This window comes from Antechinus flavipes, chromosome 4 (genome assembly GCF_016432865.1).
Source record: "Antechinus flavipes isolate AdamAnt ecotype Samford, QLD, Australia chromosome 4, AdamAnt_v2, whole genome shotgun sequence".
Taxonomy (NCBI): domain Eukaryota; kingdom Metazoa; phylum Chordata; class Mammalia; order Dasyuromorphia; family Dasyuridae; genus Antechinus; species Antechinus flavipes.
Window position 1 is genome coordinate 17,127,101 of NC_067401.1, and position 25,739 is coordinate 17,152,839.

General features: G+C 54.9%; 1 protein-coding gene across 3 annotated transcripts in view; it reads right to left on the reverse strand.

Moving 5' to 3' along the window:
- Positions 1-24,767, reverse strand: part of MLXIPL (MLX interacting protein like) — a 28,387-nt gene extending 3,620 nt beyond the window's left edge. Inside the window, exons 1-13 of one of the 3 annotated variants that reach the window (XM_051991914.1) lie at positions 24,457-24,767; positions 15,336-15,442; positions 10,063-10,145; positions 9,723-9,812; positions 9,371-9,415; positions 8,863-9,064; positions 7,477-7,557; positions 3,866-4,026; positions 1,603-2,098; positions 1,194-1,261; positions 927-1,065; positions 469-581; positions 263-382 (exon numbers count right to left, since the gene is read on the reverse strand). In XM_051991914.1, coding sequence (XP_051847874.1) covers positions 263-382; positions 469-581; positions 927-1,065; positions 1,194-1,261; positions 1,603-2,098; positions 3,866-4,026; positions 7,477-7,557; positions 8,863-9,064; positions 9,371-9,415; positions 9,723-9,812; positions 10,063-10,145; positions 15,336-15,442; positions 24,457-24,752 — 2,001 coding nt within the window. In that variant the 5' untranslated portion in view covers positions 24,753-24,767. Of the gene's footprint in view, positions 1-262; positions 383-468; positions 582-926; positions 1,069-1,193; positions 1,262-1,602; positions 2,099-3,865; positions 4,027-7,476; positions 7,558-8,862; positions 9,065-9,370; positions 9,416-9,722; positions 9,813-10,062; positions 10,146-15,335; positions 15,443-24,456 lie in introns of all 3 variants that reach the window. The other 2 variants (XM_051991913.1, XM_051991915.1) reach the window with 2 other exon arrangements.
- Between the last annotated feature and the right edge of the window lie 972 nt (positions 24,768-25,739).

A 25,739-nucleotide genomic window follows, 5' to 3' on the forward strand; every position in this document is an offset into this window, starting at 1 on the left:
AGGATGAGTGTGTGTGTGTGTGTGTGTGTGTGTGTGTGTGTGTGTGTGGATGGATGGGTAGATGGGTGGGTGGGAGGCCCAGAACAGGGAGAACAGCTAGGAGGCAGTAATTTGGAGGCAGAATGGAAATTCCTGAGCCTGGCTCTGGCATTGGAGGCTTTGGGTTCAAATTTTGCCCCCTCCGACACTCCCTGTGAGACTGGTTAATGGCTTCCCAGGCCTCCATGCCCTCCTCGGGGGTCCGGGGCGGGCACTCGCTCACCTTGAGGCTGGGCTGGGCGCTGAGGGTGCTCACCAGCCCGCGCAGGGTTTCAAATCCCAGCTTGATGTTGAAACGCCGCTTCTGCTCCGCTGAGATATGAGTGATACGCCGGTTCTCCGTCTGCAGGGGACGGGCCAGGGTTACCGAAGGGTCCCCGGAGGGAGGAGGCCGGGGAGGGGAAGGGCAGGAGGGGGAGGCAGCCCCACCTTGTTGTCCGGGCGCGCTCTGCCCAAAGTGGGCTGTGGGGGAGAGATCTGCGTGCCCAGCCCCGCTGGGCCAGGCATGGGAGGCAGCTCCCCAGACAGACGCCGCTCGTTCCCTGCAATGAGAGAAGACCGTCAGTGTTCCCGAGCCTTGGCATCTGGATGCAAACCCCGCTCCCGCCCTTGCCAACCTTCAGTCTGTCTGTGGCCGCTGTCCCGTATCCCCTCACCCACTCTTGCCTGACCAGGGCCAGGATTTCCCGGGCCGCCCGTTCCCATGCGTATCCTCTTCCCAGAAGGAAGCCCTGGGCAGGACGACGTTGCCTTTCCCATTGGGACCCTCCGCCCTCGGCCCTCTCCTTCAGTAAGTGCTCACTCTGTGCTAGCTTTCCCACTCACTCAGTAACTCTCTCCTTCCCGGCCCTGTCGCCAGCCTCTACCGCTGTGTCTGCCCCACTTACCGGGCGCTGGAGGCGAGAGCTTCTCGGCTTTGGGCACCACTAAGGGCCCGGGAGCAGCCAGAGTAATGGGGGCCAGGGGGGGCTGGGGCTGGGCCAGAGGCGGGGAGTAGAAGGCACAGGGGAAGTCCGGGGGTCCTGGCTTCTGGAAGAAGATGAGGAGGAAGGCTTGGTCAGAGGGGAGGGGCTGCCCTGGGACCACTCCGTACACGTGCAGGTCCCTCCCCATCTCTGTGACCGGCAGCCTGAGCCCCCAACGGCCTCTCTTACCGGGGATCCAGAAGGCCTGAGGGCAGTGCTCGAAGGGAGTGGCGCTTCCAGCATTTGCTCTGGCTTGGCTGAAGAGGAGGGCGAGCAGCGAGAGGTGAGAGAGATCCCTGCCCAGGGCCAGTCTTTGCCCCTTCCTTCCCTCCCTCATCCTGACTCTTAGCAGGATCCACTGGGCTCCTTTCTGAGCCCCAAGCAGCCAAAACTACCTCTGGAGATGGAGTCTTCTTTCTGTCCTCAGTTGTCCCTCCCTTCCCACAGTCCCTAACCCTCTGGCTCCCCCCCCCCCCCATCCCTTCAACACTCCCCAAGGAGGGTCCCTGCCCCTTCCAGCTCCTCCATTTCCCAACCCCCTTTCTACCGACTCTACTTCTTGCCCCCATCCCCTCCCATCTCCCAGGGTCCCCCTTACAAGCAGTGAGCAGCTGTGTGAGACAGGGGTTGGACGCCCCGGCCAAGGCCGGGGGGCTGGGCCTTCGCATCCGAGGGGCCGGCGTGGGAGGCTTGCTTTTGAGCCGTGGCCGGGGCACGGCAAATTGGGGCTCACAGCAGGGCTCTGGGTATCCTGAAGGAAGGAGCTCCAGGGGGAAAGGGGATGGGGAAGGCCCGGTGTTGGGGTGAGTCAGGGGGAAGTTTGTGGGGGTGGGAAGTGGGGGAACTGCTGGAGGGGGCACTGTATTAGGGAAGGGAAATCTGGGCGGATACAGGCAGTCCTCTTGCATCAGGAGAGGGGAAGGGGCCAGGGGCGAGAAGGGGGCAGAGGGACAGGGCTCCAGGCCCGGCACCTTGGTGGGAGTAGGGAAATGGAGGAGGGACTGGGGGGGTTTGGCCTTGGGGTCTTCCGGCAGGAGGAAGTCGGGGCTCAGGAAAGTTGGCGAGTCCAGGGGTCCAGAGCAGCTGCTCCGAGCCTGAAAGAAGGGCAAAAAGCTTAGTGGCCGAGAGAGCCCCTTCCCCCATCATCTCCTTCCACTCATGAGCAATTTTCATGGCGAGCTCTATGCTGGGCACAGTGAGGGGACAGGAGAAGGAGACACAATCCTGCCATTTGGAAGCCCTGGCTAAGGACCCTCTGAAGGGGTCACTAAGGGGGAGGTCACCCGGGGCCAGCTGGTCTCTGGATGTGAAGGACGGGAACCTTTGGGTTGGCAAAGCAGATCATTCGAACCCAGTAAGACAAAGGGGCGGCCTAAGTGCTAAGGAAGCGCACTGGGGGGAAAGGAGATGGGGTCACTGGGCCCGGGCAGAGGAGCGGAAAATCCTGGTAGGCAAAGGAGACTTCCTGGAGGCAGGGGTTTTAAAAGGGGATTTCACAAGCTCGAGAGCCAAGGTCTAACAAGGCTAGGGGCGGAGGCAGAGAGGAAGGGATACGAAAGCAGCAGAATGAACAGGGAAGGAGACGTCTGCCGGGAGGGAGGGAGGGGGGGCGGAGGAGATGTCTCAGCTCCAGCAGAAGCCTTGTTTTACAGGGGAGTAAACTGAGGCTCAGAGGGAAATGATTGGCCCGGGCGGCCAGTTAAGTGTCCAGAAAGGGATTTTACCCCAGGCCTTGATGACTCTAAGGCCAGAGCTAGTTCGGTTACACTTTGCAGCCACTTTGTGGCTTACAGGATGTACTCGGACGTTTCACTTTTGTCTTCACAGCCCTAGGACCTCACACTGTGCTGGGCACACAGTAGGTGATTAATAAGTGCTTGTTAATTGACTGAGTCCCCTCCTCCCCATTACCACTGCCATCACCCCCCTTCAGACACCCATAACCTCTTGCCTTTGACATAGCAACTCCCTAAGTGGTTTTTTATTCAGTCTCATGTCCATGGAAAGGAAGAAGGGGGACACGCATTTATTATGCACCAGGTATTGTCCTAAGTTTTGGAGATAAAAAGAAAAAGCACCACTAGTGCCAGTCCTCCAGGAGCTTGCATTTTCAGGTGGGAAGGACGCGTCCCCCTTTAGTCTATGCCAGATAGAGAAGAGCTGGAGGAAGCCCTCGGGCAGAAGGCAGGACTTGAAGGGGAGGGAGCACATTAGAAGGCGTGGCGATGGAGCCTGGGATGAAGGGATGGTGGCCGCCCATATTCCTGGAGGGTTTCGAGCTTCAGAGCCCTCTCCAGCCCAGCTTTCCCTCACATTTAGAACCTTGGGTTCTGTAATGTCCTAGTTTTATGACCCTGGGCAAGTCCAAGAACCTCTTGGAACCTCGGTATCCTCCTCTATAATATGGGAATTTTGATCATGATGACCCCAGAACCACCGACCTAAGTGTCGTGCTGAGAAAAGGGGCTTTGTAGATGGCCGAGAATTCCACAAATGACGTGACTTCTCCCCAGCTCCAGGCAGGCCGTTCCCCAGACGTGCCTTGTTTATTCCAGCCCCCATAAGTGCTCACACTTCCCCCACCTCCTTTCTCTGAATCTCTCCCTGCACTGTGCCGAGTGCTTCACAATTATGATGGCATTTGATCCTCTCAACCACTCTGGGAGGGAAATCCCCATTTTACAGATGGGGAAACTGAGGCAAATGGTTTCAGAATCACGTAGCTAGGAAGTATCTGAGGCTACAGTTGAAGTGGGGTCTTCTTGCCCCCACTGGGCCTTTTAACTGAATGAGTGTGAGAATAACAAAACATCAAGGGCTGAGATGGGGAATTTGGGGGGGAGGTGGGAACACTCACTCACCTGTAGGCGGCTGCCCAGGAGAAGGGGCACCCCCGGGGGGGCAGCCGGGGATTCTGGTGCCAGGAACCCGCCGCTAAACAGAGGGTCGGCCATGGGGCTAAAGCTGGGGGGCTCTGGGAAGCTCGCAGGTGTCGATGGGGGCCGGTGGTTGGTGAAGAAATCTGTAAGTCAAGGACAGGCAAGTCAGGGGACACGGGGGGGGCGCGCTTCTCTTTCCTTAGTGACCCTCTCTGCCACGTTCCACCTGGAGGCCTCGGAGAGGGACGGGGGCCTCCAGTCCCCCCGAGAAGCCCGTCGGGGAAGGTCTCTGTGTGGCCGTGGGTGGTTGTGTTTTTACAGTAGGTTGTGAAACTGGGAGAGTTTCTGTCTCACTCATGGGGGAAGCGGCTCTGGGGTGGGGTGGGGTGGGCCGGGCCAGGAGGAGAGGGCCGAGACCCCCGGAAATGGCCCTCCCAGGGGTGCCCTATTGCCCAGCCCGTGACCCCCGTTCCTGGGCAGGGTTCTGCCATTCTGGTTGGGAGAGGGAAGGGAAGTGAGAGGTCAGAGAAAGGGGAGTCCGTGAACTGGACAGTGAGGGTACAGAGCCCCAGGGAGGGGCAGGGCGCCGGTGGGTGGAGGGAGAGGAGGGGGCAGGGGCAGCCCCAGCTTTGGCCCATGTGGGGGTTGTGTAAGCCGAAGGCTATTCTGGTTTTGGGAAGCAGCTGCCTGTGGCTTAACCACATCCCGAGGGCTTTCCGAAGCGCCCGCTGCCGACTGCCCGCCCCCTGCCCTCTTCCCGGCACCTTTCTCCGGCCCTGACCCTGCTGCTGGTCCCCTGGCCCTGTCCGGCTGCGGATTGGGGGGGCTGGGAGCCTGGAGAAGGACTGAGAGCAACAGAGATTGAGGGATGGAGCCTCTTTCTCTCTCTCTTCCCTGGAGCCTCCAACCCCGGAGGACAAGGTGGGGATGGGCTAGGCCCCCCACCCCTAGGGAGGCTCAGACAAGGAGGGGCCACGGAGCCTCCCGATCTCAGAGAAGCCTTTCTACATCTCAGGTGCTGATGGATCCCATGGAGACAATGGGATGAAAGTGGCCCCCTCCCCACCCAGAGCTAACTAGGTGCCCAAGGTGGGGAAGCAGAGACAAAAGGCCCCGCCCACCCTTTCAGGCTTCCACGAGCCACGGTCCCATACACCCCTGAGGCTGCAGACCACCTGAACCTGTCAGCTCGCACCTTTTCTAGCCTTTCCCCCAAGGGGCTGCGGTAGCCCTCAAGGACTCGGCCCTCTGCCTGCCCCCATTGCTCCTGAATCGAGAGCATGGAGCTCCAGGCCCCTGCCACTGCAAGCCCTGACACCCCGCACCGAGTCTCCATCTCCCCCCCAGGACTAAGTCCCATCTGTGAAATGGGACCCTCACCCAACATTGCGTCATAGCCCGAGCCCACGAATCCCAAGACCTCCTCGCTGTTCGTAAGCCCCCTCCTCTGTCCCGACATAACCCCAAGCCCCCCCAGAGCGGAGCGTGTCCCTCCCCATCACCGATGGGTGACCCCGAGTCCATCCCTGGTACTCCCCACACCGATGCCCCGTCCTGGGCCCAACCTTCGGGTGGGGCACTAACTGCTGCCGGTCCGGCTCCCTGCCCCAGACTGTCCTCAAGCACAAAGCCGGGCCCATCCCTCCCCTGCTCGGGAAGTTCCCAGGAGATGCAGGCTCCCCGGCCGGGCGTTCTGGCTCCTGCCTCGATTTCTAGGTTTGTTTCCCATTCTTGCTCCTCACACTTTACGCTCTGGTCAGCTGGGGCCCCTGGTTCTTCTCTACCAAAGGTTCTGCCCTTTGTGTCTGCCGGACCCTCTCTTCCCTGCTGCCCCTTAGCCCCCGGGTTCCCACTTCTTGCACGAGGCTTTCTTGGGTCTCCCCAGCTTTTTGTGCTCCCACCAAATCTCCTTGACAAAAGGGGTTTGCTTAGCTGTGAATATAAGCTCCTTGAAGGCAGGGAGTCTTTCCTTTTAACTTTGACTGCCCAGCACCTAGTACAGGGTTTGGTATACAATAGGGGTTTAATAAATGCCTGGAGAATTTAATGAAATCCTTGACACTAGAACCTCCTTTTCTGGCCCTGCCCCCCCCTCCCCCGGACACCAAGACTCCATCCTCAAGCCCGAGCTCCCTCCTCCCAGCATTGAGCCTCCAGTATCCCCAGCCACTGAACATCCTCCCTGTCTGTGAGCCCTCGGCCTCTGCCCTTCTCTCTGCTAGTGAACACGAGTCCTCCTCAGGACTGAACTGTCCTCCCTGTCCTAGAGTCTTCAGCACTCATGAAATCTCTCTCCCAACGACCATCATTTAGTCTCCAGCTGCGAAGGTGAGAACCGAAAACTGCTCTGACTCGAGGCCCCCGAAGCCCCCGTCCTCATCCCCAGCCGGTACCGGGCACCCTCGGCTCCGGGTCCTTACGCAGGGACCCCACGGGAGGCCGCCCCGAGCCGGACTCCTCGCGCCCTCAGCGCAGGCTCTCCTGTCCAGCCTCCTCTCTCTCGGTCTCCCCTTCTCCCCTCACCCGCCATGAGCCGGGGAAAGTTTGCGGGCAGCCTCTTCCTACCTGGTTTCCGGGTGTCCATTCCCAGCCAGGGCTGTCCCCAAGCAGGGCCAGCCTGCTCCCCAAGCCCAGCCATGGCCACTTCTGCCTGAGGCAGCCACCTCCCCTCTCCCCATGGCTGGCCCGGCAGGCATGAGGCATGGGCTGCTTCCTCATTCCAGATCCCCATTGGCCCCTGCCTCTTGATTGGCAGACCCAAAGAACCCGTGGGGAGCAGCGGGGACACCAGCCCCCACCCCAGCTCTCGGACCGGCCCCTGGTGCCTCGGCTTCTTCATCCCTGGTTAGGCCAATTCCCGTCTCCCCCAGCTCTGCTCCCTTGTCCTGGACCTCAGTGTTCCAAGGCCCCCCCCGGGCACCAAAGTCCTGTCCTATGCTGAGGCCCCATTCCGAGCTAAGTCTTTCTTCCTCCCGGAGGCTCCATCCCTGGAACCGAACCCCCGTTCTCCACACCGAGAGCGCTCCCTCAGAGCTGCCTTCCCCGCCTGAAACCGCCCTGCTCTGCTGCAAGAAGCCTGTTTCAACCTTGACCGAGCCATCATTTTCATCCCTGAGTCCCAGCCCTGAGCCCTGAGCCCCAGCCCTGAGTCTGCATCCTCAGCCTTAGCCCCGGGCTCCCATCTCTTAGCCACAATCCCAGCCCTGGGCCCCCAATTTCAGCTCTAACATTGACCCCCCCCATCCTTGGTCCTGAGCCCTAAATTCCAGCACTGACCCCCCCCCCAGTCCCAGCCCTGGGCCTCTCCCCAGTATTCAGACCCCACCTGACAATGAAACCCGAGCCCAGCCTGAGGGAGCCCTCATCCCTGATGCCGAACTGTCCCCAGCACTGAGCCTGACTCGGTGCTCCCTCCCGGGCACCTCGGTCTGAGGGCTCCCTCCCGGGCACATCCGAGGCTCAGAAGAAACCTCTGCAGACATCTTTGGGGGCCCAAGGGGGGCCTTGGCTGCAGCCGTGGCCGTGCTCCAGGACATCCCTCTCCCCTCCGGTGGCTCTCCGGCCTCGGGCCCAGCTCTCCTGGCCCCCCTCACCTGAAATGTCCATGAAGTCGTCCAGGCTGGGCTGCAGGGGGGTCAGGTCTGGTTGGATCATGTCGGCATTGCCAATGTAGGCTGGGGGGAGGGCGGAGGCAGCGTCAGGAGAGGCTGGGGGAGGCCCGGCCGGCCACGGCGTCTCAGAGCCTCTCGGCAGGGGCTCCCCAACCCCCTCCTGGGGTTCTCACGGAATCCCCGAAGCCCAGGGCAGGGAGCGGCCTTGGAGGCCGACCAATGCTCCCTCTGCCGTCCCTCCGCAGGGACCCCCAGCCAGCGGGAGGCCTGGGCCGGGGAGGGAGGCCGTGGGGTCCTCCTCCTCAGCACAAGCCGCAGCTTTGGTCGGGTAGGAGGCAGGCTAGGGGGCCTCCGAGAACGGGTAACTCCGTGAGGACCCGGGCCCTCTGGGGTGGGCACACTGAGCTTTTGGTCCCGGTTCTGGGCTCTGGGACCAAGCAGGACAAGCCCAATCCTACACCGTGACAGGTCCCCCCCCCCCCATCCCCGCCCCCGGCCTGTTCTGGGCTAAATGTCGGTCACGTCTCCTGGGACGTCTCGGCCCCTTCTGCTGATCCGTCTCCCTTCTGGTCACTCCTAGAGTCCTTCCCTAGTGGGCTCATCTCCAGCCCCTCTGCCAGGTCCTCTCCGATCCTTTCTCCAATGGAGCTCTGCCCCTTCCTCCCAATGTCATCTATTCCAGCCCCCCTTGTTACAGATGCGGAAACTGAGGTGCCGACATCCCGGGGGGGGATACTCAGCTGAAAGGCTCGGATAGCAGAAAAGGCACCGGCTTTGGAGTCCGACAACCCGAGTTCAAATCCTGACTACGTGTGACTGGGCACGTCAGTGCAATGCTCGGGGCCTCAGTTTCCTTATCTGCAAAACGGGGGCCGGCGATTCCAGTTCGAGGGCTACGGTCCTCCAATCCAGAAATGAATCACTTCCCTGCACTTCTCTGTCTTTATGACATGAGGGGATGGGACTAGGTGCTTTCTGAGTTCTTGTCCTGTCCTAGGTTTATAAGCCTATTGGGAAATTGTAGGGGCCACACAGTGCATAGATTTAATCCATTCACCCGAAAGCCAAGAGGGTTGAACCAGGTGACCTCCCAAGTCCCTTCTAGCTCTGTGACCTTGTGTTCCTGCAGTCTCTCTGAGCCTCAGTTTCCCCATCTGTAAGGCAGCGGGGTTGCGTTATACGGCCTCCAACATCCCTTCCAGCTCCACATCTGAGACCCTAAGACCTTGAAGTCACAAGCTCTCTGTGCCTCAGTTTCCTCCTTTAGAAGGGGGTACTGCGAGGGCCCTTCAGATCCTAGCGGAGCCTCTCGGAACCCCAGCTCCCAGCAGGCTTCCCCCAACCCCGGAAGCCGCCAGAGCTTCTCACCATCATCGGGAGGCAGCTGGAGCGGGGCGGGGCTGGGCTGGGTCATGGTGAAGAGCGTGTCAGAGATGTCGGACAGGAAGCAGTCGAGGTTGAGGAGCTGTCGGCCCCCTGGCTCTTCTTCGGTCCCCCCCAGCAGCACCGGCACCACACTGGAGAAGAGCTGCTCGCACCATCGTTCTGGTGGCCTCCACCCCCCCTCCGCCTGGGGAGACGGCACCAACCAGCAAGCCAGCGGGACAGGGGTCAGCCCACTGTCCGTCCCTGCCCCCCCCCCACCCCCCGCTTAGAGGGATGGCTCCAATCACGGAGTCTGCAGAGGGCGGGGAGACGGCACTGCCCAGCCAAGCGCTGGGCCCGGGGTCCCCTGTTCCCTACTCCCATGATCCTTCTCTCTGCCCCCGCTTCCATCTCCTTGCCACGCTTGGGAATTTTAATCCCATTCCCTTCTTCAACATAAAGCCTTCCCTCCCTCTTCCCCCACTCTTCCTCGCTCCCTCGAGCCACCTACCTGCTTGGGGGCCAAGAGGTCCCCTTCCCTGCTGGATTTTCGGAGCTGCAGGGACACACAGAGGGTTGGATCCCACCAAAACATGCCCTCCACCTTCCCACCAGCAGGAGCCCCTGTCCCCGGGGGCCCGGCTCCGGGAGGAGGGAGGACATGGAGGTATCACATAGCCACTAGGTGGTGCTGCAAGGCTGGCTGTAGAGAAAGGGATTGCCATCCAGGGAAGGGAAGGTGGGGGTCTGGGAAGGTGGGGAAGGGCAGCAGGAGCTGGGGCTCCCATCCCGAGCGGCTGGGGGGGGGCGCGTCCTGGAGGGACCAGGCTCTGGCTGCTGGGGGGAGGCCCTCTCCCACTCACCCGCTTCTTGTAGTAAATCCGCCACTTGTGGTACTCTCGCATGACAACTTCAATCCTCCGCTTCCAGTAATTCCCCTCCAGCACCACAGCCTGGGAGGAGGAGGACGGCTGTGGGGAGGGAGGCACGGAGGCCCAAGACCTCCCAGGAGCCCCTTCCCAATTCTTCCCTTCCCTCCACCTCAGCCAGCCCCACTCTGTCCCCGCCTCCTGCCGCCCCAGTTAGGGTAGCCCAGAGTCAGGCTGGCCCCTGTCGGGGTGGGCCACGTCAGTCACCCTTGAGGGAGAGGTTTGGGGCTGGAGGAGTCTGCTCTGCGGGGGTGGGGGGGGTCCTCTCAAATACCTCTGGTTTCCGGTGCTCATCAGCCTCGGATCCCTGCAGAGGGGTCACAAAGCCACAGACCGGGCTCTTCCTCCGCTGGACATCTAGGAAGGAGGTTGGCCAAGTCAGGCCACGGGAGACTTCTGTTCTCCCAGCCTCCCTCCCCAGGATACTCCCAATGAGCAATGGCAACCACTCACTAACAATTCCAGCGTGATCCCAGGCCCATTCCAAGCCCTCCTTCTCCCTGAAGGCACCCAGATTTTATCCTCCATCTTTTTTTCCTCCTGAAGCAATTAGGATTAAGCCACTCGCCCAGGGTCACACAGCTAGGAAGTGTTAAGTGTCTGAGACCAGCTTTGAACTCCTGACTTCAGAGCTGGTGCTCTATCCACTGCGCCACCTAGCGGCCCCATCCTCCGCCTTTTGGGTCATAGCACCAACTGTGTGTCCCCTTCACTTCACAGAAGGCGCTGGTTCAGACCCTGCCCCTACCACAGCCTAGCCACGGAATGCTGGGTAACCTTTCAGTACTCCCCTACGACTATAAACTTCAAAACAGTTGCCGAGATGCATCGGCATCTCCAATTCATCTCTAATAATTCTCTACAATACTTATGGAATCATAGATTTGATCAGAAACGGATCATTCTGCTGTTTCGGCTATTATGAGTTATTTTTGTGTGCACTGTGTGCATGCGCGTGCGTGTGCGTGTGCGTGTGTGTGTGTGTGTGTGTGTGTGTGTGTGTGTGCGTATCTCCTGCTGCAGGGGAAGCCCCTCAAGGCCAAGGTCCAAAGCCCACAGTTCCTGGAGCTCCCTTAGATGACCCAGGGCCAAGCCCCAAAGGACACTCAACAGATGCTTGATGAAGGAATGAAAGGAGAACTTTGGCTCAGTCCTAGAAGCAGAGAAGGCCGCCCTCTGAGGCCGTCTAGTCCAACCTCTTCGTGTTCTAGATCAGGAGACTGGAACCCCAGAAGGCGAGGTCCCGGGTTCTCTGCGTCCACAGCTGGGCTCCCCTATGGAACCACGCCAGAGGATGACGTGAGGTGCTATTGCCACTGCTTCCTTCCCAAAAGTTCCGCGCCCAGCAGGAGAACTGCACAAGAGAACTCTCTCTTCTGTGCTAGACTTCCTCTTTAGTACTATTATTATGACTATTAATATCAACTAATATTAATAGAATCATGAATATTAATATCAACATGAATAGGAAGATTGATGTTATTATGACTATTAATATTAACATGGATTAATATGAATATGATAGTATTATGACTATTAATATTATAATGTAAATATTAATAGAATTGTGAAACTTAATATTACATTAATTAATAGGATTATTAATATTTACACTAATATTAATATTAATATTAACAAATCAGGAGGGAGTGGATAGAGCACCAGCCCTGTGGTCAGGAAGACCAGAGTTCCAATCTGGCCGACTAGCTGTGGGACCCTGGGCAAAATACTCAATCCAGATTCCCCCGACCCCAAACAACAACAAAATGAAAACAAACTAATAAATCAAGGGAGATGGCACATTGTGGTGAGCAGAGAGCTAGCCTTCGAGATAGAAAGATCTGGGTTCAAGTCTTACCTCTGTTTTGCCCCAGATGCCTCCCCAAGTAGGCACTCTTACCTCCAGGAGCTCTGGGAACCTTGCCAAGAAGGTAAAGGGAATATCTGGGAAATAGCTATGGAGTTGTATAATGGAGAGAGACTGATTCTACAGCTAGAGGATCTGAGTTCAAATTCCTACACTCAGGCTTACTACCTAGGTGACTTAGGGCAAGTTACTTAATCAGATTGAGCCTCAGTTTCCTTTTATGTGAAATGAGGGACTTGGACTAGCTGGCCTCTGAGGTCTCCTCCAATTTTCATGTAGGAACCTAGGAATCGAGCCTGCAAGATAGGACCTTAGAGAAGAGATGACCCCACTTCTCTTCCACCCTCTATCTCCGGTTTCACATGTTTACTCCCCCCCACCCCCCAATTCCAAGTAAGCTATTATTGGAGGAGGGAGGCAAGCCTTTGAAGACACCGAGCCTGTGCTCAGTGGGAGAGTCCTCCTAAGCTCCCAGGTCTCAAGCTTGGAGGAGGGCCCAGGAGGCAAACCATCCATCATTATGTAGGCATTAGAGAAGGGGTCAGCAAGAGAGCTGCATTTTCCTTCCTCCACACCTAGAAGACCTAAGTTCTTTCGATTCTAGACTCAGGGAACTAGAGAAGGTCCAGAGGGAAGGAGCTCAAAGGATGTCCTGGACAGAGAAGACAGTGGGAAAGGACAAGTCTAGAAGGAAGGAAGTCATCCATATTGCTCAGTCTCTTGGAGGCTAGTCCATCCTCCTGTCTCTAGTAAGGGAGGTTATTATCGACTTCTCCTCCTGTCTTTCCATTCTGTCTGCCTCAATTTCTTAATCTGCAAAATATCGATAATGATACTATCTACCCCTCAGAGTTACAGTGAGGAGACAATGAATCGATATTTTAAAAGCCCCTTTCAAACCTTAAATCACGATGTAAATGCTAATAAATATGAGAAGAATGGAGCACAGGGCGGGATCGTCACCAAAACCACTTGCTGAAACAGTAATGGAAAGAACAGCAGGTTCAGGGAGTTCAGACCTGGTTCAGGGCCTGACTCTACCCTTTACAACTAGCTGTACCTCAGTTTCTTCAGCTGCAAAATGAGGAACCAATCATACTTTGCATTATCTACCTCCCTTTGGAAATTCTATGATTTTGTGGCTGGGAGCAGATCCTCTGGTAGTATAGATTACAACCCTTCTATAACTTGGTTGACAGTTTTCAGAGCTGCTACAGCAGAAAATCATTTTTGGCCATTCAGTTGGTGAATCTCTGAACTGAGCTGGGTGGTCCCGAGATGAGAGTCTACCATGCAGCCTCCCACACTGACAGCCTCCAACATCTTTAGAAATGGAAGGGATCTCAGAGTGCATCTAAACCAACCTCTTCCTTCACAGATATTTCAAGTGAGGATCAACAAGAGAAAGTGTTTTCCCAAGATCCCACAGTAACCAAAGAGCTTCCTCTTGCACAGTGCTGCCTTTCTTACAGAAAGCCCGTGCTTGCCTTTCTCTGGCAGCCTTTCTTACAGAAAGCCCATGCTTGCCTTTCTCTGGCAGCCTTTCTGGGAGCTGAAGCAGCAGTGACCTAGCCCACTGGAGAGGTTTCTGAGCCCATGAGAAGTGGAAAGGGGGATGTGATCTGATGCTTTCCCACACGTAGGATGAATGGGTGGAACCTAAGGTCACACCCTCACACCATCTCAGAAGTAAAGTTAGACCTCATTAGACCTCACCTGCTTCAAACTGCCCTTAGCTAAGTAAGGTGGATATGTCACTCAAGGCTTTTCCATATGTGTATCCTTGACTCTTGCTGGGGGGGGGGAGGGGAGGAAGTGGGAGCAGTCTAGGAAAGTCTGTGGACCCTTCTCAGAATCAAGCTTTTAAATGGATAGAATAAAATACATAAATAGTGGTCCTCAAACTTTTGTTCTCAATATCTTTATCCTATTAAAAATGATAGAGGATTTTTTTTGTCCAAGGAGTTTTTGTTTCTGTGGTTTATAGTTATAGATATTGATCACATTAAAAATAAAAACCAATTATGAATTTATAGACTCTCTGAAAGGATTTCAGAGATTCCCAGGATGCTCTGGACCAGACTTTGAGAACCACTGACATAAGATGACCACAATTATGCTGAAATATAGGGACCTAAATATGTTTTTTTTATTTGAATTTTTTTTAAAGTTCACAGACTCCTGGATTAAGAATCTTTACATTAGCTGATATTAAAATTCCCTTCCAGCTCTATCACTCCAGGGCTCTCATTCTATTGTGCCACAAAAGATTAGCAGATCACAAGAACATCGATCTGAACCTGGAAGGGCTCTTAGAGATCACTGGTTAAACCCTTCCCATTTTACAAGTCAGAAGATTGAGGCTGCTTGCCCAGAACTATACAGTTAGTAAATATCTGAAGTGAAATTTGAATCCAGATCTCTCTGACTTCAAGTACAATGTTGTAGCATCTGAAGAGAAGGCCGTGACTTTGCTTCGAGTTTTATTTAGGACTCTTTCATTTTGATCTTTGTACCCCTCATGAAAAATCATCCAATGAGATATTTATAAAAAGTGCTAAGCACAGTGCTTGGCACACAGTAGGCACTGTATACTTATTCCTTTCCCAAAGTGCGGCACAGAGTAGGTGCTAAAGAAATGCTTCCTGATTAAAACCTTGCAGCTACCGCCGGGGCTAAAAGAAAACTTTCAGATGCCTGTGGGGATTAGGACCAGATCAAACTTGGGATTTCCTTAATGTAGGGAAACTTCAGGATGAGGCAATTCCGTTCACTAAGGTAGACCAACATTTTCTCTACAACCTGTTGCCCAGGCCACAAAAACTTGTTTCAGGTCACCGAGGAGACATGTTCAAAGTTGGACTTGAACCCAGGTTACCTTGACTATGAGCACCTGGAGTGTGATGGGGGGGCGGGGAAATGAGCTCAGTCCCCCTCGAGAGGGGATAGGCTGAGTATATGAGCAGATCGCAGGCATATATGGACAAGCCTTAGTTGGCTGAGAGTACAAAGAGGTGAGGCTCACCTTTAACCTCAGATGATGTAAGGGGTGACTTTAGATTCCCTCAACCTGACTGACAAAATCTGGAGCTCGATGGACTATGGATCTGACCCCAATGGACTATGGATCTGACCCCTGGGATGCAACTGCTGCTCAGAGTCAAGCACCCACTGTTGTGTAGTGAGCAGGGCACCATATTTAGAGTCAGAGGGAGAGGGGTTCGAATTCCACTACTACCTACCTATGGCACTTAAACAAGCACCTTGATCCCTTAAGTCCTTAGTGTCTTCTTGTGTCAAAGAATGAACTGGATGGTCTTAGGATCAGAGCTGCCAAGAGACCTTAGAAGCTAACTAATCCAAGTCCCTCAATTTACAGATGGGGAAACTGAGGCTCAATGTCTCACAGTTGAATGCCAGCTGCCAGGATTCTAACGGTTTGTCAGAGGAGGGATTTGACCCCTAAAGTCCCTTCTTCTTCCAAATTTCTGATCCTATGATTGACTCCACTCCAAATCTATGCTAGTAGGCGTCTAACCAGAGTCAATCTGGGAGGCTTTCTGGAGAAGCCATGACCGTAAGATAAGCACAAGGCTTGGTGTGGACTGAGGTGAGGAGCAGAGGAAAATGGAGGCCCCAGCCCAGCTGCCCGCAGCCCCCCGATGCCCTCCCCCACTCACACTGGATGTACCAGGCCCTCCAGATGGCGTTGTTGAGGCGAATCTTGTCCCTGCAGAGTAGCTTCAGGCCTTTGAAGTTCTTCCACTTGGGAGATACCAGTTTCCCACTGTGAGGGGCAGAGCAGATCTGGGTCAGGGAGGACAGAGGGACAGAAGGGAGAAAAGCCAGCCCTCTCTCTCCCAGCTCTGGGTACCACCTACCTCCAGGAGAATTTCAGATGCCCACACTTCCAGTCCTATAACAATGGCAGCAGGCGGGCACCTGGGATCTGGCGCTGGCAGTGACCCTTAAGTCCTCTATTACCACCCCCCCACCTTCCCCACACGTCTGTCACCATCTCTGAAATCCCCACCTTTCACTCAAACCCCAAAACCTCATTAAAATCTGCATTATGAGGTGGCTTAGTGAAAATATCATGTCCCCGAATCAAGAGACTGGAATCCTGGCTTGGATTTATTACCGATTCCCAGTGGAATCTTGGGAAAGTCACTTCTCAGACTTTGACAATAGCCTGCTAAGAGGGCACCCTGCCCTGAGCCTCTTCTCACTCCAATACAGCCTCCAAACAGCTGCTCCAGTGAGTTTGCCCAAAGTGTAATTTGGCCCAAGTCACTCTCCTATAATAAACTCCAGGCTCCCTATTGCCATATATAAACACCTTTCTTTGGTACGGAAGACTCTTCCCAATTTCCCTTCCCACTCTCCTTATACTTGAGGCTCTTTTTTTCCCTTCTATAGTCCAGTCATATTCGCCCATTTGCCATTTCTCATCCAGAATGTTCTATCTCCCGACTCCCCGCCCGGTCTGGTCTACACTCCTACCTCACATCTCCCTCATAGAATCCCTGCTTTCCTTTCAGTCTCTGTCCAAGTACAGTAAGCTTTTCCTCCCTCCCACCAACTATCCCATATCCCCTTTCCCCCATTGTATTCATTTTGTATTTATTCTGTATACCCAAAGATGTATGTAGATTGCTTCTTGCACTACAACGTAAGCTCCTTGAGACAAGGCCTGTTTCACTTTTGTTTTAATATCTCCAATTCTTAGCATAGTGCCATATATACAGTAAGGGTTTAATAAATGGTAATTGATTGATTCTCCACAAATCCCAATTTGCCTCTTCCACCGTCAACATTCCCAGTTTTATATTTATAGTATCTGGGAAACATGATGACACATTAACTCGGGATCAGTCATTAACACCTTAGTTAAAATTACTTTATCAGATTAGTCCCAAAAGAGACATGTAATGAGAAATGAGACATGTTCGGCCTGGCTGGGACGGGAAGCGCGAAGGGCAGGGAAATAGAGGAGAGGCACAAGACGGGGTGGTTTCTCCCCTTCACTTTTCAGTATCTTCTTTTCTCTCCCAGCATTCCTCAGTCCTGGTTTCCTCCCGGTTTCCTCAATCCCAGAGCACCCCTTGTCCTGGATACTGCTCCCAGACTCCTGATAACCTCTGCTAGGGAGAGAGACACCTGGGTCCTGCCTTATCTGCACGGTTGCAGGGGGACTTTTGGAAGGAAAAAAGTCACCCCCCCATAAGGAGCTCTTGGCCTGGCACAGCCCCCTGTGCCCTTCCAGCGGGGTCAGGCGAGGCATGTTGCCTAGAATCCAAGTCTCTGGATGGTGTCCAGCTGCTCGAGTCCCAGTTTTTCTCTGGGAAATATCATGAAATGAGGTCAGGGAGAAGGAAAGCACGCCCCTCCTATGATAACAGTCTGAGGTCAATCTATGTTTGCCCTATGCTAGTTAAAGCTCGCCCCAGAATATGCTCTGGGACGAGTTCAAGCCAGCCTGGTACCTTGGAGAATAGATACTATCAATGATTCTCTCTCCTGCACAGGCCCCAAAGACCTCAGACTCATAGGGGGATCTCAGAAGACCTTTTACAGGAGGGGAAACTGAGGCACAGGAGAATAATGTGATTTGCCTAGGGGACAGAAGTAGAATGTTGCACTCAGGTGCTCTGACTCTTGAGCCTCTAAGCTCTACAGCCTTCCTCTGTTCCTCAAGGAATTCTGTTCCTTTCCTACTTTAGTCCCGGGGCTTGGGAAGAAGCTCTAAGATTGGAGTTGGCTTATGGGAAGGCTGTGGCGCCCCTCCCCCTGCCCCTGTGTTTGTATGAGGATCTGCACTTATCTGGGCTCCAGCCCTAGCTCTCCTGCGGCCCCCTCTCCACCCCCATCTGGGCCTTCCCTGGTATCCAGGCTGTGTATTTGCTCAGCAGCAGCTGGAGGGGGCTGGGCCAAGGCCCCAGCAGTGAGGGCCTCATTGCTCTAACACAGTGTACATAATACCAGGCTCATGCCCCAGAAACAAAACACCATCTGGGAAGGAAGAAGAAATGGGGGGCGGGAAGGGGGGGCTTGAAACCCCTTCATGCCCCACAAACAGAGCTTCACTTTTGCCATCTGGGGATCTCAGGCCTGGAAGCGCCCAAGCCTCTTGTTTTACAGATAAGGAAACTGAGACCCAGAGTGGTTAAGTGGTTTGATCAGGATCACAGAGCTAAAAAGCGTTGGAGGCACGATTTGAATGGGGGTCTTCTGGGCTCCGAATCCAGCACTCTAGAACCCTGAGTCAGCTTTCACTGACAGGCCAAGGAGAAATGGACCCAGGCTGGAGGGGTCAGGGTAAAAGCTTTGAAAGGAAAGGGAGGAGATTGCGAAGCCTTTGCTGGCAAACACTTTAACAACCTAAGGAGGTGAAGAAGATGGGGATGATGGGGAACAGAAAGCGGGGAAGGGGAAGAGCTGGCTTGATCAGGGATATCAAAGCCACTTGATTAGCCTAAAGGCTAAAGTGGAGCCCTGCCCCCCACCCCCCGCAGGGACCAACTTTTGGGTTAGGATTACTTGGTCTCTCCAGTTTAGAGGGAAAAACCATATAAGGGGACTTCACAAATGCCAGCAGTTGTGTACACTGTGGGGTCTGCTAGTGCACGGAACACATCCTAAAGACTGGAATCTTAACCTACATGGGCTCAGTACAAGCTTACTGGTGTCCAGCTGTTCGACAACTGATTATTTGAGATTTGTATCTGGAATTGCCTACTTGTTCTCTCCCTCTTCCATCCTGTTTTGTATCAATAATTGTGATCTCTTATCTTTTTGGGGCAATGGACAGAGCACTCGTCCAAAGTCAGGAGAACCTGAGTTCAAATTTGACCCTTAGACACTAGCTGTGTGACCCTGGACAAGTCATTTAACCCTTTATGCCTCAGTTTCCTCATCTGTAGAATGAGCCGGAGAAGTTACAAACCACTGCATTATCTTTGCCAAGAAAACCCCAACAGGATCAGAGAAAATCCAAAAGGACTTAAAAACTACATATCCTTTTAAGCACAAGATACTCTGTACTCAGTTTCTTTATTTGGATATTTTATACTCAGCGATCCTGAGTATGGTTTCCTTTGATCATTCCATTTTGACTTTTTTATCTATATATGTGCTGCCATCCAGTTGGAGTACCAATTAAGGACGGAGGAGGTACCCAGCTGGCTGTCCAGAACTTTGGTGGGTAGCTGGGAAGAAGCCCCACCCAGGCATGAGTGTGCTGGACAAAGGTCTGATATGGAGCTTGGCGTGGTGGGGTGCCATCCTTGGAGACTGGCCAACTTTCACTACAATACGTGATTTGGATAATGGATGGATATTTCTTCCTCTACTGAGACTGTGATGGAGGTGGATGATAAAGGGGGGAAGGAGGAACCACTTAATTTCAACTTCTGGCTTGAAAAGTACAGGTTGGCCGAGCCTGTCACCTAGCCCATAGTTGAGTCCTGGGACCCAGTTCTACATGGCTGAGAGGATCACTCTTGAGGATCCCTGTGTCCTTTCTGCACTCTCTCATTCGATGACTTGATCTTTAGGGGAGTGTTGCCAAAGTTGTTTTTCCTAATTACGTGAAGAACTTAGTCACCTGGACCAATACAGAGCATGGAAGAAGGAGGAGGAAGGAGCTAGACTCCGAGACCAAAAGGCAGGATGCCTGGATTTGCCCAGCTCTGTCAGCACTGTGCAATCTGGGAAAAAACACGTTTCTGATGTGGCAGAGGTCTAGTGCCCTAATGCAGGCCCTTATTACTTCTGGTCAGGGTCATTGTAGGAACCTCCTACCCCGTCTCCTCTCCCCAACCTCTTCCTTGCAGGAGCCTCCTACCCCATCTCCTCTCCCCAACCTCTTCCTTGCAGGAGCCTCCTACCCCATCTCCTCTCCCCAACCTCTTCCTTGCAGGAGCCTCCTACCCCATCTCCTCTCCCCAACCTCTTCCTTGCAGGAGCCTCCTACCCCGTCTCCTCTCCCCAACCTCTTCCCTCTCAAATCCCTTCTCCATGTGGCTTTCCTGAAGTACAGATCTATGTAACACTCCTACTCCATAAACCTGATTGGTTCCCTATGGTCCCTAGGATCAAACCCTCACTCCTTTGCTGATTATTTAAAACCCTTCAGGATCTGCCTCCAACCTACATTTCCAGCTTCACTTTACATTATCCTTCTTGCTCAGTGGGCAAAGAAGTCTCCCTGGTGTTTCTTGCCTTGGACATTCTGTCAACCATCTTCCTGCTTTTGGCCGGTCTCCATGATACATCAGCTGAGCTGACCTGCCTCTCGGCTTGCCCTGAACTCTCTCACGTCCATCCCTTCCCTTCTGCCCTCCTCTGTTCCTACAATGCTCTTCTCTTCCTGTTTAATTCCTTTCAAACCTACCTCCAAACTACCTTCTCCATGTTGTCTCCTTGATATCTTTGGTCCATAATGTTGTCTTTTGTCCTAAGAGGACCATGACATCAGGGAAGTGATGCTATGACATGCAAACCAATTGTATTTATGTGAGGGAGGGCTGGGCAAAGTCACCTGCCTCACTTTCCCCTCCAGTATCATTCAGGTCCCATGGCCAGATATAGATCAGGATGACTGGAGATGACCCTGGATGAAATGGGAGACTTATGGCCTTCCCCTTGAACTTCAGCTCCAAAGGGCAGAGGTAACATTGCAGATAAGGATAGGATATTCTCTCTCTCTGGCAATTGGGGTTAAGTGACTTGCCCAGGGTCACACAGCTAGGAAGTGTTAAGTGTCTGAGATCAGATAGTTCAGGGCTAGCGCTCTATCCACTGCGCCACCTAGCTGCCCTGATTAGGATTATTTTCAACTGCCTCTTGCCCTTTTACTAAAATAGTAAACTCCATGAAGGCAGAGACCATGTTTTTCCCCTTTCTCAACTTTACAGGCTCCTGACCACATTAAACATTTACAGCACTCTTACAGCACAGATGATACTCTAAACATGGAAGGCATTTAATAAATGTTTTCTGAATAGACGACTCCCTTTCCCATTTGACAGTTCTTTCCATACATTCCCCAGGCCTATTCTTCTCTAGGTTAAGTACTCCCAGTCCCAGACTCCCCATCATCTTCCTCTGAATGGATCGGAATCATTGTTATTTTCTTCCCCAAAGGGAAGTCCCTTCAGGGACAGTTAGGGTATTGCCAAGCATAGCTTAGCATGATTCTGGACAAGGTACGCCTTTTACTTTACAAATTGTGTAAATCCACCGGCAATTCACAATTATATTTCCTGAGCCTTTTTTCTCATCTATTAAATGGAGATAACACTTGATCCAGAAATAACTGTGTAACCAAAGGCAATTCATAAAAGTCCGAGCCTCTGTTTGTTATCTAGAAAATGGGGATAACACTATCTGTAGGGAGGCAGTGGTGGTGTACGGATAAAGGGGTAGCTCAGAACCAGGAAGATCTGGATTCAAGCCTTGTCTCTAACTCATACTGGCTGTGGGATGCTAGGCAAGTGACTCACCCTGCAGACAACCTTCTCAGACTACAAGTTGCAGAGGAGGCGCTGGCTGCATCAGTGGAGGGTTTCCTCACCTGGGAGTTCTGATAGCATTGAAATCATAAGGCCAGCCTTTACCTGCACTCCCTCCTTTCCGGGGCTACTGGGAGGCTTAAATGAGACTATATATAAGGCCCCTCTGAAAACTTTGGAGAACCCCTCAAATGCTGGTGAACTTCTCTAGGTTTCTAATTCTTCCTTCAGGAAACTGCCATTATCTCGCCTCTGCTGATTGCTGAGCCTCTCCAGTGGCTGGATCTCCTCCTCCCTCTCAATCCCCAGTGTTAGGCTCTCATTCTTAGTATTTATCACCTCCAGCTTCCTAGCACTCCCCACTCCAAGCCAGGGCTAGGGAGAAGGAATAGCAAGGAGTTTCCAAGAAAAATAGCTAACATTATTCATAGAAAACTTTAAAGCTTGCAAAACACTTAACCTGTGACTTCGTTTGAGCCCTACAATCACCTGGTGAAAGCTGCAAGTATTATCCCTATTTTACAGAAGTGCAAACTGAGACCGAATCTGTTAACAGTCTTGTCCCGGGTTTAAATTCTGACTGCCTATGATCGAGCGCCATTTTCAACATTCTGAACTCGCCCAATCTTCCTTCAGCCTCCCCACAAACCCCAACACAAGGACACTTGGTTACAGATTACATCCTCAGTGCTGCTGACAGAGGGCGACTGCCCGGATCGAGGAGGCCGGTTAGGAGCTTTGCCACCTCCTAGGCTGGAGGTGGTGGGGACCCCTCGGAGCTCACATCCTGGGACTGTGCCTGTCTGGGGTCTGGGACTGCCCACTTGCACCTTTGCTCAACATTAGGAGACAGGACTCCTGGGTTCTTGTGACACTGCCTCTCTGGGCAGCTTGGACTATTTTTAGAGCACATGTGTTACCACGGGGGGAGGGGAAGCAGAGGGACTGAAGCCATGGGTGGGGGGGGGGGGGGGGGGGGGGAAAGGAGCTGGCTTGTCAAAGGGAAATCTTTTCTTTGGAGGAGGGACAGGACTTTCAGTGGCCAATCCCAGAGTGAGACCCATCCCCCAAGCCTTGGCCCACAGTCCACCTGTCCCCAAAGCTGAAGGCAGGACAGGACAGCAGGGAGGGCAAAGAAGGAGGAACAGCACCGAGGGGCTGAAGGGCTCAAAGAAACTCATCCCACGCATGGATCCCTTGTACCGTAGGGACAGTCAGAAACCTGGCTGAGTATTTGTAGGGAACACCCTGCCCTCTGCCTTGTCTTCTGGGAGAAACAGTGGCCAGTGTCTGAAGGCCTCTCCCTGAGATCTGACCTTCCACAGGCCAGGGACCTTTTTTTTTGGGGGGGGGTGTTAAGGGACAGAAAGGACCCTAACTTCTTTTAGGGCGAGACCATACTCAGGACCTGAGATGCCCCAGACTGTCCTGTGACCTGGGAGGAAGAGGGAGGGGGAGAGCTGAGGTGGGAATTTGAACTTTCCACATTGGTCCTGGCCACCCAGCCGATCGAGTTGCAACATGACCTGGGCATCGTGCCAACTTATGTGGGCCAAGGTTACCCGCTGCTCGCCTGGCCAATAGATTTTCGGCATCGGGAACAAGGGCTCCAATCCCCCGGTTGATCAAAAAGAGCCCCTCCACCGCCCCCTTGCCATGTTCCCTTCTGGAACTGAAGGGAGGCGACTCTCCTCCCTTTGCCAGGACCCCTGGGTGTTTGAGGGCAGGGGGAAGGGCGAGCAACGGATGCCAGCGGTTCTCAGAAGGGGGGAGGGAGGGAGGGAGAGATATTTGCAGAGAGAGGATCAAGGTCGGCCTATCCCCCTTTCTCCTCTCCTATTCCCAGTTGATAATTTATCCCAATCCCTGGATTGTTCTGTTCTTTGCTCTGGGAACTTTGCTCTGGGACATCCAGGGCACTTGGCCAGGAAGGGGGCAGGGAAAGGGGTTCCTATGCACCCAGCTTGGAGCTGGCTGGACGCAGACTTCCACCCCACAGGCTGCCACCCGTTCTCAGTCAGCCCCCTCCCCCCAGTGTTCCCTTTGAGGTTCTAGGTTGGACCCCTCTGCTCCAAGCTCCGAGGCAGTGGAGAGGTGCCACCTCTGGGACCACCAGTTCCCCACTGCCCAGCCCAGCCCTCCCTCCAGACCTGGAGCAGCTGGGACCACTGGCCCATCCCAGACCCGGGTCCCCCAAGCGGCCTGCAGCGCCCCCTGCTGGGACAGACTTCCTGCGCTGTGCCTGCTGCCAGGAGAAATGGGGCTGGAGGCTCCAGCCTGGCAGGGAAGCCCTACCAGTAGCTTCCTCTAGGACAGGGGAACTTCCCAGGGGAAGTCACAACTGGGCGAGGTTCTTAGTGGGCACCTTGGGAGTGGGCAGAGGAAGGTCCCTCCGCACTAGGAAGGGGCCAGGAGTTTCTGGGGGAGGAGGAGCCTGGAGGCGCGCAGATGGTGCGAGTTTTGAGGAGAAGGAAGATGACAGTTCCGAGGTGAGAGAATGGCGCTTGCGGGGGCTCGGTGAGACTCTGGGAGGGCAGTGAGGGTCCAGGCAGGAAATGGGCAGCGGGCTGGGAATTCTGAGGAGGGGACTCTGCGGGTATGACTACGGCCATCAGGGGGGGAGGGTAGACAGCCCTGCTTTACTGTGGACTTGCTCTGTCCCTGGGCATGGTGGGAATTTGTGAGGAAACTTGGGGGATTTCGGGAGGCACCAAGAAGTTCTGGTGCGTTTTCCCGAGGTGTCCAGGAACGCAGATCCCTAAAATGCGGGTCTGTAGGAAAGGTCCCGTGGCTGAGCCCAGAATATAACCAGTGGGGGGAGGTCCGGGAGGTGGGGCTGCGTCGGTTCTGTCCGGATCGGGCTCCGACGCCACGAGAGCGGGGAGAGGCCCCGAAGGGGAAGGAGGGGGGCGCATCCCGGGATAGCTCTAGAGTAGCGGCAGCTCCGAAGGCGACCTCGGTTCCTGGGTCCCCGGGGTGACGGGGGTGGAGGGTGCTGGGGTTTGGGGCGGGCCAGAGAGGAGGAGCTCCGGCGTGTACGCCCCGAGGTGCCCGCGGAAGGGTGGCCGCGTGTCCCGGGTATGTGTGTGTGGGGGGTGAGGTTATGGGGTAGCCCGGTGAAGGGGACACGGGCTTTGGGGGGGTGGCCGCGGGTCCGAGAAGAACGGAAGACCTTGGGACGGGCGGGAACAACCCAGCGAGGGGGGCAGCGGGCTCTGGGGGAGTCGAGCCTCGGCACCCGGGGGGGGGGGGTTCCCCACCTCGAGCCCTGCTCGTTCCGGCTCACCTGTAGGCCAGGCTCATGCACTCGAAGAGACGGGTGAGCGTGGGGTCAATGCTGCGCGGCCCGAAGTCCGCGGGCCCCACGGGCCCCTCTTGGGAGCCACGCCGGGGCACCGCGTCGCTGTGCGGCGACGACACCATGAAGTGGCCGCTGTGGATGACCTGCGGGGAGCGGAGCAGTGAGGCGGCCCCGCGCCGGGGGCCCGGCCCCTCCGAGTCCGTGTCCGAGTCCGAGTCCGGCGCCGGCTCCGCACGCGGCCCGGGGAAGCCCCCGGCCAGCCCCGCCAGCGCCCCGGCCATCGCCGCGGCCGCCGCTGCCAGTCCGCCCCGCCCGCCGCCGCCCGCTGCCTCCGGCGTCCGGCCCGCGCAGTGGGGCGCTCTGATTAGCATGACCCGCCCCGCCCATCCAGGCCCCGCCCCCGGTCTCCTGCCAAGCGGCTGGGCCGGCGGGGGCGGGGCGAGGAGCTCATTAACATAATATATGCTCCAGGTGTGCTCCAGGCCGCCGGACCCGCGGGGGCTGGAGGGAAAGCTGAGGAACCTCGAGGGAGAGAGGGGAAAGCAGCGGGGAGGAAGAGATGTCGCGCCCAAAGCCGCGGCTGTCCAAGTAGCATGGACTTAGAGCTCTTCCTGCTTCATTTTACAGAGGAAGAAACTGAGGCACGGAGAGGGTACTTACCCAAGCTCTCTCGGATCGACCCTTAAACTCTGGGGTGATTGTGCACCTCCAAGGGGCTCAGTGCCGCGTGGCAAGCGCTCTAGAAATACGTCCAATCACAGCCATCTTTCTGTCCGGACTCAGCTCGTCTGGCCTCTCAGCCTTGGCACTGACCGGCTCCCTCCCCCTCCCCCTCTCCTTCACCTCCGCCCTCTAGAATCCTTAGCTTTCTTTCCGCCTCCGATCAGACCAATCCTTCCCATTAAAGCCGCCCCGTTCCCTCCAGCGCCGAGAGCCCCCTTCCGAGACCCCCCTGGATCTACTTTGTATCCCTTCGGGGTTACTTCGTTCCATTTGTTTGCCTAACAGAATCCTGACTCCTTGAGGGACGGCGCAGTTCCAGGGCGGGCAGGGACTGAGCCTCGGATTTTTTTTTTTGCTGAGGCAATTGGAGTTAAGTGACTTGCCCAGGGCCACACAGCTAGTGAGCCTCGGATTTGCTCCGTCTAGATCCGGGACCTAAATTCTAGGGCACTGGAACTTTCTGGTCTCAGGATCTCTTAATATTCTTACAAAACTGAGACCGCCAAGAGCTTTTGTTTCGGTGGTTCCATCTATGGCTATTTCCA